The following is a 13,917-nucleotide window of genomic DNA, read 5'->3' as shown; positions in this document are numbered from 1 at the left end:
CTCAGATCACTCAATACTTGCCTTTGTCACTAGTCTTCTCTTTTTATAGTTATTGATCAAGTTTTGATCTGCCAGTGATTAAACCTTTCCTGGAGGCTTTCAAGATTTTACCATATTGGAAAAAAAGCATAAGAATTCATTTCAAAGCTTCTTTCAAATATGAGACTCATGTATGGGATGGAAGTCTCAAGCTTTATTACTTTCTAGTTTTTGTATTTAAACTTCGATTTTGAATTGGCTTCTCTTTTCCTCCCTTTTTTTTCAGGAAGTACCAGTACACGGAACAGCAGCCAGAAAGGAAGCAGTGTGTTAAGCATCAAGCAAAAATCTAGAAAAGAGCTTCTTATGGAAAAGTTGCGAGAACAAATGATCAAAGCCAAGGCCTTTACTATTAAAAAGTGAGCAATTCGAGGAGTTGTGTGGGTCTGGGGGAGAGGTTCCAAACAGTAAAGGAGTAAAACAGAATTCTAAAGACAGCAGGTTACTATACTACTTCCGTTAATTCAAGGGATTGAATGGGTGCATATACAGTTCACTGTATGCAGATACTTTTACTTTAAGTCCTACCAGCTGAACATCAGACAAATCAGCAGTTGTTCAAATAGCATCTGCCTGATAAAAAAAGCTAAATATCCTGTGTGATCGTGGTGGGCTATGTGTATTTCTGCTGGACAAATGTTAATACAGTGGTTTAGAAGCAATCAGAACAAGGGACTGGTGTCTATGAAGCCCTGTGAAAGCAATCAGGGTAGGTATTAGATATCTTTAGAAACATTAATCATATCACACCCAGCCATTCTTTTCTTCAGTGCAAGTTACAGTGTTGTTAAATCCCTTTTTGGTCTATGTTTTTAGGACTCTCCAGGTGTATGTGCCCATCAGACAGTTTTTCTACAATCTTATTCATCCAGACTACAGTGCAGTGACTGATGTGTATGTGCTGATGTTCCTCGCAGATACAGTGGACTTCATCATCATTGTGTTTGGATTTTGGGCTTTTGGGGTATGTCACAGACGCATCTATCTGTAAATCCCCAGTAGGACTTACATGTTGTAGATGCTAAGTATCATGTGAGTGTCCTCCTTCCTCGACCAGTCTGTTATATTTTCTTTTTCAGAAACACTCTGCAGCAGCAGATATAACCTCTTCATTATCAGAGGACCAGGTCCCAGAGGCATTTTTGGTGATGGTGCTTATTCAGTTTGGTACCATGGTGGTAGATCGAGCACTGTACCTCAAAAAGACTGTCATGGGAAAGGTCATCTTCCAGGTCATCCTTGTTTTTGGAATACATTTCTGGATGTTCTTTATCTTGCCTGGAGTGACAGAAAGGTATAATCAGACAACACAAGTTGAATACTGATGCTCTACCAAGTTGTTTTTATTTAAATCTGGGATGGTTATAGCTAAGCTTTGCAATCACAAACAGGATTCTGCTTGGACTCATTCCTAAGCAAAATGTTGGAGTGCCTTTCCACAGCCACAATAACAGTGGCCAATATAAGTTTAAGGAAGAATTAATTATATAAGTATATACAGAAATATTCTAAACTTAGGCCAAAATGCAAGCAGGTGAAAGAGAACTTGCCTGTAACTGAGTGATTAGTGTCCTCAGCTGAGACAATATTGGCTTCTGATTCTGTTCCCTACTCCCAAGACTGGCTTGGAAGAGTGAGTAGAAAACGTCTCTCTCAGGGTAATTTATAATTTACCACTTTCCTGGAATGTGTGAACTGTGGATTTAAATCTCCTTACACTGAGGAATGTCTAAAACCCATGTCTCTTCTGAAGAGCAAAAGTTCTCCTCCACTGCTCCTGCCACGTGGCTCTGGAGGTGATGTGGAGGTGGTCACCTGCTGCATGAAATCTTGTATCACAGACCTGATCAGGTTCACCCTCAAATGTAACATTTTTCATTGCATGGCTCAAGGCAGTTATCACCTCAGTCTGTGCTGCAGAGGTGTTAAGCACTCTCTAGTGCTAACTCCCCTCTTATTTAGAACTTTAAATTGCCTTGAAGTATTTACACCACTCCAGTGAAATGAGTGTGTCACCTGGGCTCATTACACTTCATTAACAGTCAAGTTATTTTACGGGGGAAAAAAACACAAATAGGTGTGTGGTGTAAAGAAAGACTGAAAAGTTTCATTTCTCTTCAAAACAAATGTTATATTTTTCCACAGTGCAGTAGTAATTTCACCCCAACTTGAAAACAAAAAATGCATTTTTCAAGTGGATCCCCTATCTACTGTGCATTGACAATTGATGGGAAAATTCTGGCTTGATTTGGTCACTTGAAAGGCAATAAAATTACTTTTACTTTTTCTGTGCTTTTATGCAATTTATATCAAATATTTAATCTCAAGTATTCCTCTAAATCAGGCTGATTCTTAGAAGCCCTAGCAAATTGACTAATGAAAATAGTTCTGCAGGATCTAATTGAAAATATTGGATAATGGCTGGCTCACAAATCCACTGTGAGGCATCTCCTGCAGTTCCACCATGCTATTGAACTGCATTCAGAAGTGGCACATATTCACCAAGCTAGTCAGAGCAATGGAGCACATGACATGTTAGGAGAGGCTGAGGGAACAGCGTTAGTTAAGTCTGGAAAAAAGAAAGTGAAGAGCTGTCTTCAGCTACCTATTAAGAGGGCACTGAGAAGGAGCTAAGCTCTTTTCAGATAGGACAAGCGGCCACAAGCTGGGAAGAAAAAGGGAAATTCCAGTTAGATATTATGAGAAATATTTTCACAATGACGACAGTCAAACACTGGAGCAGGTTGCCCAGACAGAGTGTAGGATCTCCATCTTCAGAGATACTCAAAACTCAACTGGACAGATCCCTAACAATTTGGTGCCATTAGACCTGATTCAAGCAGAAGAGGGTGAAAAAGATGATCCTCAGAGGTCACAGCAACTTAAATTCCTGTATGAGTTCATGACCTTGGAGGTGCCGCTGAGAACACAAGTAGCTATTAAAGCTGCCTAGATTCAGTCCAGCCCTCTGAAAAGCCAAGAGAAGCAGTGTCTGCCCAGGGCTCACAGTGAGATGCACTGTTATGGGGGCTGAGGGCAGACTGGCCTGTGTTGGGCAGCAAGGCACCTCTAGCATCCAGAGGGAGAGAGCACTGCCCCAGAGCCTGCAGTGTTCAGGAAGCCTATTCCCAGTCCCTCCCCTGTGACCCTGAGGTGACAACAGATGCTGTTTATAGACTTTCTCATCCAGTGTCTTTGAAATACTGTTTTAACCCTGCCCTGTAGGGTCAGAAACAAAGGGCTTTTCACAGGATCCCAGGAAAAGAAAACTGCCAGGAGCACAAAACATTTCAAGCTAATTTGGTCATACAGAGATACAAAGCTCATCATTTTCCTTTATCTGTCTTTTCCATTACAGGAAATTTAGCCAAAACACAGTTGCCCAGCTCTGGTATTTTGTGAAATGTGTTTATTTTGGCTTATCAGCATATCAGATACGCTGCGGATATCCAACTCGTGTTCTTGGCAACTTCCTCACAAAAAGTTATAACTATGTAAACCTGTTCTTATTTCAAGGGTAAGTCTAAACCTACTCCCCTCTTTCTTTTGTGAAGTAAGGGTCTGTTATCATGAGATGCTGTGGTTATTCATGGCTTCTCTTCACAGGCTGCTGGAAATGAGATAGTAAATTTTGCACAGCACACTCTGTATATGCCCTGTGTGCCCTGTAGTCCACACGCTCAAAAAAACCTATTTCAGAAAAATCAGTCTCCCACTCTGAATCAGGAAGCCTGACATACCGGTTAGCCTTTCAGGCCCCTATGGAAGAGACATTTTTAACACTTGTAAGAAATGTCTCTGTGAACAGAGATGGGGATACATACTGTTCTTGAAAACAGGTAATGTTATTTGCTTTGCAGTCCTAAAAAGTAGCATCAAATCTCAAAGAGATCTTTGGAGCAGGTCTATAGGCTGTACCTCAGCAGGTAAGAGGGATAAAGTGAAATACAATACACATGAGAAATAGGAGACATACATCAAAAAATGTTTCCTTTGTGTATCTATCTTTTGAGAAGTACTGCACATTTGAAACTCCAGGAGTTAGGAGTGTTAGTGCAAGTAACAGGCACAGCATCACCTCAGAGTGAAAGGTGGTTTTAAGGAGGCATATCACACCCTCCACTTATGCTGTGGTGTTGTCATTAAGCCGGTTAAAAGCATATACATATTTCACAGAGAAGTTGGAATAATTTCAGCCTTTCCCCAGTATTTGCAGTATGGGCCTGTTGCATTCCAGTAGGGAAAGTTACAGAGGAAAGCTTTCTTCATATGAAATAGTCTTTGTGACCTGGCCAAGGAGAAAAGTGTGGGACTGGTGAAGGGAATGATGCACTTTGAACAGCTATTATATGCATGTTTGGTTTCCTGTTAGCCCGCCTTATGCTGCTGCTTATTCTGGAGTCATAAAGCCCAATTCCACATGCAGCTGATGACTGCCCACCTACTGCAGGAAAGCCATGCACCACATGGTGTAAGGAAGTATAAAACAAATTCCCACCATCCTGTGGAAAGTATGTTCCTCTACTCCACTGCCTGGTACAGAGGAGTTTGGGGATACAAGAAAGTCTCTCTTGTGCTATTCCATCAGTGGCTCAATCACAATCACTGAGCGTAATGATGCAAGAGCGTGTTTATGGTCTGACAAAGAAATCTAGAGGAACATGAGCTATGGCAAAACAGCACCCCCAGTACTAGCTGTGCAGTCTCAGGATATCATTGTATTTGTGTTTGCAAAATCTCCCATTCAAATGTCCTTTAACATTGGCTTAATTCTTTCCCTTGTCATGTACACACTGTGCTTGTTTAATGTGATCCCCCCATTTCTGACAAGTTATTTGCTCATTCTTTAGGTTCCGCCTGGTTCCATTTTTGACTGAGCTGAGAGCAGTAATGGACTGGGTTTGGACAGATACCACTCTCAGTCTTTCCAGCTGGATCTGTGTTGAAGACATCTATGCTCATATATTCATCCTGAAGTGCTGGCGAGAGTCAGAAAAAGTAAGGAAGCCCCATATGAGTGATACAGGCCTTCTCTCCCCCGTGCAGAAATGAAGAGAAATAATCATGAGTCCCTAAATAACTGGGAAATCCACCACAAAGACAGTTTGTTAGAAGACACACCTGGTGTTTATATTCAGAAATATTCAGGCTATTGGGTACTGTATGTTAGCTGGCAGTCACCACAAGCGAAATTTCAAATGGCTTCTCTTTTGTGCATAGCTGATTTTTCCACCATTAACATGAACTCCACAAGCACACGCCTTCTAGCTTAATTGCATGTCTCACTTTCAAGGCCAGGGTTCAAAGTCCTGATGTTCAGGCAGGCTCACTTTGTCCATAACAACTAAATGAGTAACCTGCAGTAGCAGGGAAACTGTAGATGAAGAGAAAGGTCAGGAGACTAAAGAGTTTGTGCCTCCACAGTGTAGGTCCCAGGGACACCTGGTTCATGTAATCGCAGAGGGAATTCAGCTGGCTCCTTTATCTCGGGAAAGCCCAGAACTGAACTGCAGGCCAGATAACCCCACTATTTGTCTGACTGAAATTTCAGTCTCTCTAAATCATTTAAGCTTCAGTTCAAATTAAACTTGCAAATTCTGGATTCCTTATAACCACTATAAAGATTGCAACCATATGCTTGCTTATTTTGCCAATTCGAAAAAGAAATTAGGCATTCTTTTAAGAGTGACCCAACCAGTCAGAAATTGTACGTCTGCAATGAAACAGCAGAGTTTTTAAGTGTTACTGACGTATTTCTGCTTTTGTTATAATCCTGTCTCTTAATGGCAATTATTTTCCAAGTATGTCACTTAGATTAACTCAGAGTTGCTATGCACACAAATCTTGTATATAGGCTTTTTCTGTATGAATTCCATTTTTGTCATGAGTGGAATGTCATCAGAAGCTGCAGAAGTCAGAGAAATAATAATCCAGTTCTACTTTGTCCATCTCACTGCATTTTTTTACACTACAAAAGGATCATTCTGCATTATATGTAGCATAGATCTGACATGGAAAGATTTCCACGTCTAACCTAGCCTGTGTGTGCTAATGCCATGTAGCAAAATAACTACCCCTGACTTTATGAGTGTTGTTCCAGGTACTTTGATTCTCTGTCTCTTTCTCACATTGAGTGGTATGCCTAAGTACGTTTACTGCTAGAGGCCCTCTGAGCTGTTCTGTAACATCATTAAAGGTGCCTGAACTAATCTTCTACAGACAAATAATATACCCCTGTTGATCTTGATATATTTTAATGAAAGCGGTACTTGATAGTGCAAGACAAATGACTTGATGCACTGCTTTTGAAAAGTAACAAATTTGGTTTAAATACAGCATTGTATTACAAATTTAATATTCTCCTAGGGGGTTATGGATTCATGTTGTAAAGCAAGAACAATTTCCTGTAAGCCAGATTCCTGGCATGTGTTTGAGGTGCAGTGCAATACAATGCATATTTATTTTGCACATGCAGTATGCAGTGTGTGAAAGACAGGATCCTAAAACACTATGTAGAGTTAAATCTTATAATAGAATGCACTAAAATAAATCACAGTGATGGTAAAGCAGGACTTTGTGGATAGTGAAGCTCTTAAAGTATGCTATCATGAGGCCAGTAACAGAGGGAGGGAATTATGGGCAAGGCAGAACACACATTCCATGTGATCTGCTTTGAAAAAAGAAGGATAAAAGCGATGTCATTTTTGGTCTCAGAAGCTAAGAAAGGGAAGGATGTTACATCAGCAGTGTGAAGACTTTAGGAAGAGCAACAAAACTTTAAACATTTAATTGCAGTTGGTGTGGGATTCACTAGAAACAGATTGTATCAAGCCTGTGAACAACTCTGAGAAATACTGTCTGTGAGGTGTCAAGTGGATATGGAGGTAGTGCAGTATCAGACAATCCTACTGATTGTGCATGTCAGTTGCTGGCAAACTATTGGGTTTTTTCTCCCTGAAATACAGTTTGCAGCTTTTTGAGCTCTATGAGAAGAATTCTGCCTTAAGGACCTTTGAGATAAAACTTCTTGGAAGAACAAATAAAGAAATTGGATCATTCCAAATTCCTAATCAGTTTTTTGAATCAATTGTTGTGTCACTGTTGCTGCTGTTATTTTTTGTTTGGTTCCTGTGAGTACAGGCTTGAGCTCATTCAGACAAAATATTCCAATTACCCTACTCAATTTTTCCCTTCTTTAGAGCTGTGAAGAACCAAAACCACAAATATTTACAGTATTTTTCACACCAGACACACATTTGACGTGGGTTCATTTGGCAGTTTTCTCTGTTGTCACCAGAAATTCAGAGTCTGTGCAGGTTTGGCTAGAAATCTCAAAATAACTGGCCAGACAATGGGTAGCAAATTACCACAGAAGGTTGGAAGCCTTAAGATCATTGTATATTTACCCATCAAATCATACCAAGTGTACCTCTGATAGAAGAGACATTACCATGTTGCTGTTTGCTTTTGCAGAGATATCCCCAACCAAGAGGCCAGAAGAAAAAGAAAGTTGTGAAGTATGGAATGGGTGGCATGATTATCGTCTTGCTGATTTGTATTGTCTGGTTCCCACTGCTCTTCATGTCTTTAATCAAATCTGTTGCAGGCATCACCAACAAGCCTCTAGATGTATCAATCACAATAACTCTAGGAGGTTATCAGGTAAAAAAGAAGAAAGACTAAGAGCAACTCTGCTTTTGCTCTGTATTTCCTTGTGCTATTTCTTATTCTCTTCAGTGAATTGAACTCAAGTTCCAACAAATGATCCCTTTTGGGTTTAAAACCTGTTAGTTTATCACTGATGTAAAATATTATCTTCATCTGCAAGCTAAAACTAGAACCTACTGGCAGGGGAATCTGTATAAATTATCCTATATAAGGTACACTCATATAGCTGCCTACAGGTCCACATGGTAAATGTAAGATAATTGGAGGTAGTTTGCTTCTCAGTGGAATAAGATCATAACCTTCTCCTGTTGAATTGAGTGCCATAATAGTCTTGGACTGTGATGCACAGGATGCTGTACTGTGTATGTAGCAGCTAATGTGAAGTAAATGTGACAAGTCTATGTTCTTTTGTTTCCCAGCCTATTTTTACAATGAGTGCTCAACAGAGTCAGCTCAAGGATTTGAATCAGACTGGTTTCAATGCGTTTCTGGGAAGCTATAGGGGTAACACTGTAAGTGAAATGTACAATACCTCATTACTTAAAAATCCATGCATGTTTCCAATTGGAGGAAATGGAGGCCTTTTGTGAGTTTTGTTTATGTAGTTTTAAGTGGTCAGCAGTGATGCCATCATCTGGAAGATGTTTCCATAAGGAGGGTTTGCATGAGTAAAGGTTCAGACAGATCATTTGTCAGGACAGGGCTGGATTATGGTGAGACAAGTTACCACTGGGACATCTTTGCAAAAAGTCATGGAAGACACTAGTTGTTCTGTCGACTGAATAAAAACCTTCCCTCTGAATGACACAAACCTTCAAGAGACATGATGCTGTTGGTGTGTTGCCAAAACAAACATGCTGTGGGGACAACACAAGAGTGTTGGGTCTTTTAAGCCCCATGCTCCTTCCTATAGCACACACAGCTTTCACCTCCTAGTGAGGAGATGTGGTGAAGTCAAAAGAAACTGTCTATCACCTAAAAAAGTTTTGACATGAGAATTTCAAAACAGAAATATTTAAACATAGTCTCACTATTTCATGGTGCAACATGCTCAAAGTTATCACAAGTTTCTACAGGAAAAGGACTAGTAATTAGTAAAAGCCATTGCATTAATAAAGTAACTGGGATATGGTCAGATATAACTTTAAAAGAAGCACTTGCTTCTAGCCCATTCAAGAATTAACATTTTTTTATATTAGATCCTAGCAAATAGCCCATGTATTATAGCAGCAATAGTATAATCTTGATCTGCTTCTGAAGTTACTAGTTTCACGTTGTCTTATCCTTTGCAGCTATCTTTCTATGCAGAAAGATGCTTAACAACAGACAGTAAAATTTTAACTTAAGTTTAATTAGACTCTACTTAGGTTACATGATGAACTTTCAGACTCCATTTGGACTGCATGGCCATCGTTCTTCAAAGAGCAGGACCATTTTTATTTCACCTTCTTAGCTTGGCTATACTTTTTTTATTCCCCTTCCCATCTAAAGCCCCAGGTGGTACCTGAGGAAAATAATCAGTGCAAACCACTGCACTTACAATTAATCAAACAGCTACAATTCTGCCTGACTGGGAAATGTGGGTCTGTGTCTTGTGAATATCACTGCACTTAAATTTTCTTTTCCTCTTCTGCACCTATAGGCTGCTTTGCAGTTTCTAGAGGGCTATGGAAAAGAAGATATAACTCTTGCAGATTTAGAGGGAAATTCAAACTCTTTATGGACCATCAGCCCTCCCAGTAGAGAGAAAATGATACAGGGACTGCTGGATTTTTCAGCTGAGTTCACTGTAGTTCTTTCATGGAGCATTCAAAGGTAATTAACATGGCTGTTATGAGGTTGATGGATTACTTGCCAAACATTCGCTCAGAAGAACAGTTCCACGCTGCAGTTTTTACTTAGCTTTTCAGTAAATTCTATTGTATTGCAGAGCAAAAAAACCCTGAAAGTGAGAGGGAGAGAGGCACAGAGAAGTGACCTTTGTTCCCCAGGAATAAATTGTTGCCTGCAGTTCTCAAAAAATAAAAAGAGAAGCAAAGCCACTTCCAAGTACATTACTTAAAAAGGCAGGGTGGAGTTTTCAATGGGACTTGAGGGGAAGGAGGGAAAAGTAAGAAAATTCTAGCCAGTTTCAGATGGAGATGTTAAATAAACTGCCCCAAACAGCAGCCTTGCTAGCATTTATGGGAACTGGATACTTAGACTTAGTTAAGGCAGAAAAACTATAAGGAAATACAAACGAAAGTGCTTGGTCCTCTTATTAAGGGAGTCTGGAACTGACACAAACTATTTCTTAAAAATACACATATATGCAAATAGCATAACAATGGCAGAGATCCATTTTGTTGAGACCTTAGCCTATTTATTTGTGGTTCCTTTGGCCTTGGTGAACTCCTATTACGTTACAATTAAGTTTTTGCAAGAGACAGCTTAGAATATAAGGTAGCTGCTTGCGGGCTAGAGCACACCTGGTCACCAAGGTGGTTTGTGGCTCCTGCCTGCCAGATGGGATCCTGGATTAAACTGGAGTTAAGTCATCACTCTATGAAAATTAAATAAATACATTTGTAGCCACGGTATCTACCTGTTCTGTTGGAAGTAGATGCTGGGTAGTTCCAACAATCCTTAGCAAAAGTCTGCGCACAAGAAGCAGGTCAGCTGAATCTCCGTGGGAACTCTGAACATGCTGTGTCAGTCCTTCTACAGTCAAAAATAGGCTTGTAATGAATCTGTACCCTTAATTCAACTTTATTTGACCCCCCATCTTTTCCTGGAAGCCTACAATATTAGCTAGTGTATTACATCACTCCATCATTTCTGAACCTTATATTAATTTTTAATACTGCTACTCAGTTTGCCCATATGCTTGCATAACTACATTCATACTCTAGTTGAAAGAGACCTTTTTCACCCTCAAATTATATCCTGTGGATTATATTGTGACCATAAATGACTGAAAGTGGTAAAGACTTACCACAGTGACCTTCCACTTTTTCTCCGTAAAGAGAAACTGCTGTCTTTCATCTAGGCCAGGAGACTAAAAGCAGATCTAAGATGAGCCTTTCATGTCCCTCACACAGCACCTTCACACGTCGTCTGCCAGGGACATTTCTCTGCAGCCAGAGCTTCATCCCTCACCCAACTGCTGCATCCCAACAGCAGGGTATGGCACAAGGCTGAGGTGGGGTTGTGGGAAGCTGTAGCTTACTGCAGCATCCTTAGCTATCCTGGCACAGAGTGTGGTAATATGCAGTCCTGTTGCCTAAAGCCAGAGCAGGCATGCTCCCTTTCCCATTGTGTTTCCACGGACATGTTGAACAAAATTATATTGATCTGTCATCATTTTCTTGTAATACAACCAAAAGCATAGAAAACATTTTCAGTTAGAAAAATACACCTTTAAGGCTGCTATGTATCCTCTGTGGGAAAACACACCTTCTCAGGTACAGGTAGCATGATGATCTCTTTAGCAAAGACTGGAATAGCCAAGGTCAATGCTGTTAGACTGGCTGGACAACTAGCTCTAGCATTCAGCCAGCAAGTGTTTGGTTATGTTCTCATTGTAGGTTAACAATGTGTCTTCCTTTTTACTTACAACAGAAATCTCACCCTTGGTGCCAAAGCTGAAATAGCATCAGATAAACTTACCTTTGTCCTACCAGAGAACACCAGAAGAGATATTGCTACAATGATGTCTGGACAGCAGCTGGAAAAGGTGTAAGTTATTTTCTTTGGCTATTCATATGCAAGCCTTCCCTTATTAAACCTAATTTCCCAAGGAGGTCAGGCTTGTACAACTATATCATTTGTCTGCCCATCTATCACCCTCTAATAACTTTGGAGCCTTGTTCACAGACGCCAACAACACTGAAGTCACATAATAGTAACATTAAAGGTAAAAGCTTGTTTCCTATGATAAATACAGGCTGAGAAGACCATGAACATTGGAATACCACCAACAAGCATGGTGAAGCTATTAGTTACATTTCTTTACTGCATAAGCACAAGTTCAGTGCAGTATATTCACAGCTAAACTCTCCTTTGAGTTACTTTAGTTCGACTTGATCTGAGAATGTTGTATTGATATTTTTGTTCTGAATAACCATCCAGACTGTATTTCTCATTGTTATTCTTTAATAGTATTATATTGGCAAGGAAGTGTTAAATCACTGCAGTCAAAGGGTAACATCTGCAGTCGTTTCTGACATCAGATCTTTTCCTGTAATGGAAATTCACAAGGCAGAAAGAGAATGCTCTTCATATGAATAGCAAACATTATTCTATGGATGTAGCCTTATAGCATTAACAGCAGTGGTGCCTCCCTTCAAATTTGAAAGGAGTTTGGCTCTTCCTTTTCCGCCTGCTCACTAGGGATTACTTTACAGCAGTAGTCTCTAAATACTGCTAAGCCAGCGTCATCCCTGAAGGCTATCTGATCTGATTTGTGGCCACAAGAGTTGAAAAGTTAATGCTGAGGCCAACTGGGATAGTGAAACCCTCAGACGTGCATATCTGTTAGTAGGCGGAAATGAGATTTGTCTTGTTGGTGCACAGCTATTTTCTGCACCCACACAGACTTGTACATCCAAACAGACTGCTGTTGCACACCTGATCATTGCATTTAAAAAAAGATTTTATGCCTCTCTTACTTTTCTGCTGTGTGAGGATACGAGAATATTTCCTAAGGTGATGTAGTGCCAGGTAGGTTGGATTTTGCTCTTTTGTGGGAAGAGGTAATTAATTGATAATTCTCTTTGCAAAAGGCAAGTAGTTACATAGAAGATGTACCTGCATTTGCCTGTGTTCCAATCAATAGTATTGTTGATTTAAGCATTTTTTACTTTATCATAAAGGTCAAATGCTTGTGGTAGCTAGTAGCCATTTCACACCTTCAGCAGGGAGCTTTCTGCCACCATCTCTGCTGGGACAAATTGGCTGTGGAGCTCTTACCTATCTTTTGGGCCTGCTGGAGGGATCAGGAGGGATTTAAAATTGTTGACCTCTGTTCTTCCTCATCCTGGTGTATGCAATTTAGCAAATTGTCACAGGACTTCCCTGAGAGCTCCCCTTCCCTAGAGTTTTTCAGTCGTTTGAGGAAAAAGTTAGGACAGTAGCTCTGCTTTTAATGAAATGTTTCTCTCTCTGGATGCTGGTAATTAATTCCCACTTAGTATGATTTAATTTTTAGTCCAGTGGAAGAACCTTAACAAATATCTTTCTTTTGAAGTTTGAAACCCTCCTACAAACTGAGAATATTTCCCAGTGAAAGATTCTGACAAAAAAATCTCACTCTTTTCAGGTGTTATTATCAAAACATCTTGCAATTCTGAAGTAATAACTGGTCTCACTACATATTTCTCTAGCTACATATTTTGCCAGCTTGTTTACTACTGGTGATGTGTTGCCTTTCTTTGCACTGCTTATATAGCTGACTATAAAAGCAGCTTTGTTAAAAAAGGGAAGAAAATGTAAAGTCTACATTCCTTGCAAACACACATGCCCCAGGTGTGTGGGATTCATGGCATGTGAATAGCGACATTATGGATGGAGCTCCCTGCTGAAGTACTGACAGAACATAGTTAATAAATCCAGCTAACTTTCAGATGTGACATCTGAACACTATAAAATCATAGCTTAAGCCAAGAATTACTGGGAACTGTGTATAGCCCTGTTAGGTATTTCTAAATTATTTTAGAGTTATAAAAATATGAAATATTTGCTTTCTCATTTTTTCTAGAACATTAGAGACAGTGTACCCGTACTACATCAAGGCTCCTAGTGATTCTCTGGCAAAACCTATAAAGCAGCTATTGACAGGTATGTGTCCAGACCATGGAAAACAGCCTATGGTTGAAGGAAGTGCAACACAGCACTCACACTTGCACATTCACTGGGATGTTACGGGGCACCTCAGTCTGAAATGCACTTTTAATAGTTTCTACCTGGTGCCAGCAAGCATGGGGAGAGATGAGGTAATACAGTGTAAGGCAGAAAATGCATCTGGATGTATTTTAGCTTTGAAGTCAACAGTAAGAAGTCTTAAAATAAAGTCCAGCTCGTTTCCTTCAAGTCTGCTTTCAGGAACTGCTTTCTTTTGTTTTCTGAGTAAGTGATGACAAGTTTCGCTTCGCTGCATCTCTCTGCTACCTGACCACAGTCAAAAATACTGCATGTCTGCAATATAGCTCCTCAGCTTAAATAATGCCACTA

General features: G+C 40.0%; 1 protein-coding gene across 1 annotated transcript in view; it reads left to right on the top strand.

Annotated features, from left to right (window-relative positions):
• The window catches only part of PIEZO2 (piezo-type mechanosensitive ion channel component 2), a gene marked incomplete at both ends in the record, with an annotated part of 181,966 nt that extends 168,442 nt beyond the window's left edge, over positions 1 to 13,524 (top strand). Inside the window, 10 exons of the mRNA XM_010011576.1 lie at positions 266 to 398; positions 856 to 1,003; positions 1,119 to 1,333; positions 3,398 to 3,556; positions 4,890 to 5,037; positions 7,513 to 7,701; positions 8,127 to 8,219; positions 9,350 to 9,522; positions 11,308 to 11,424; positions 13,445 to 13,524. Coding sequence (XP_010009878.1) covers positions 266 to 398; positions 856 to 1,003; positions 1,119 to 1,333; positions 3,398 to 3,556; positions 4,890 to 5,037; positions 7,513 to 7,701; positions 8,127 to 8,219; positions 9,350 to 9,522; positions 11,308 to 11,424; positions 13,445 to 13,524 — 1,455 coding nt within the window. The remainder of the gene's footprint in view (positions 1 to 265; positions 399 to 855; positions 1,004 to 1,118; positions 1,334 to 3,397; positions 3,557 to 4,889; positions 5,038 to 7,512; positions 7,702 to 8,126; positions 8,220 to 9,349; positions 9,523 to 11,307; positions 11,425 to 13,444) is intronic.
• Between the last annotated feature and the right edge of the window lie 393 nt (positions 13,525 to 13,917).

This window comes from Nestor notabilis, unplaced genomic scaffold (genome assembly GCF_000696875.1).
Source record: "Nestor notabilis isolate BGI_N333 unplaced genomic scaffold, ASM69687v1 scaffold8913, whole genome shotgun sequence".
Taxonomy (NCBI): Eukaryota; Metazoa; Chordata; class Aves; order Psittaciformes; family Psittacidae; genus Nestor; species Nestor notabilis.
This window is presented reverse-complemented; position numbering and strand designations above follow the sequence as displayed.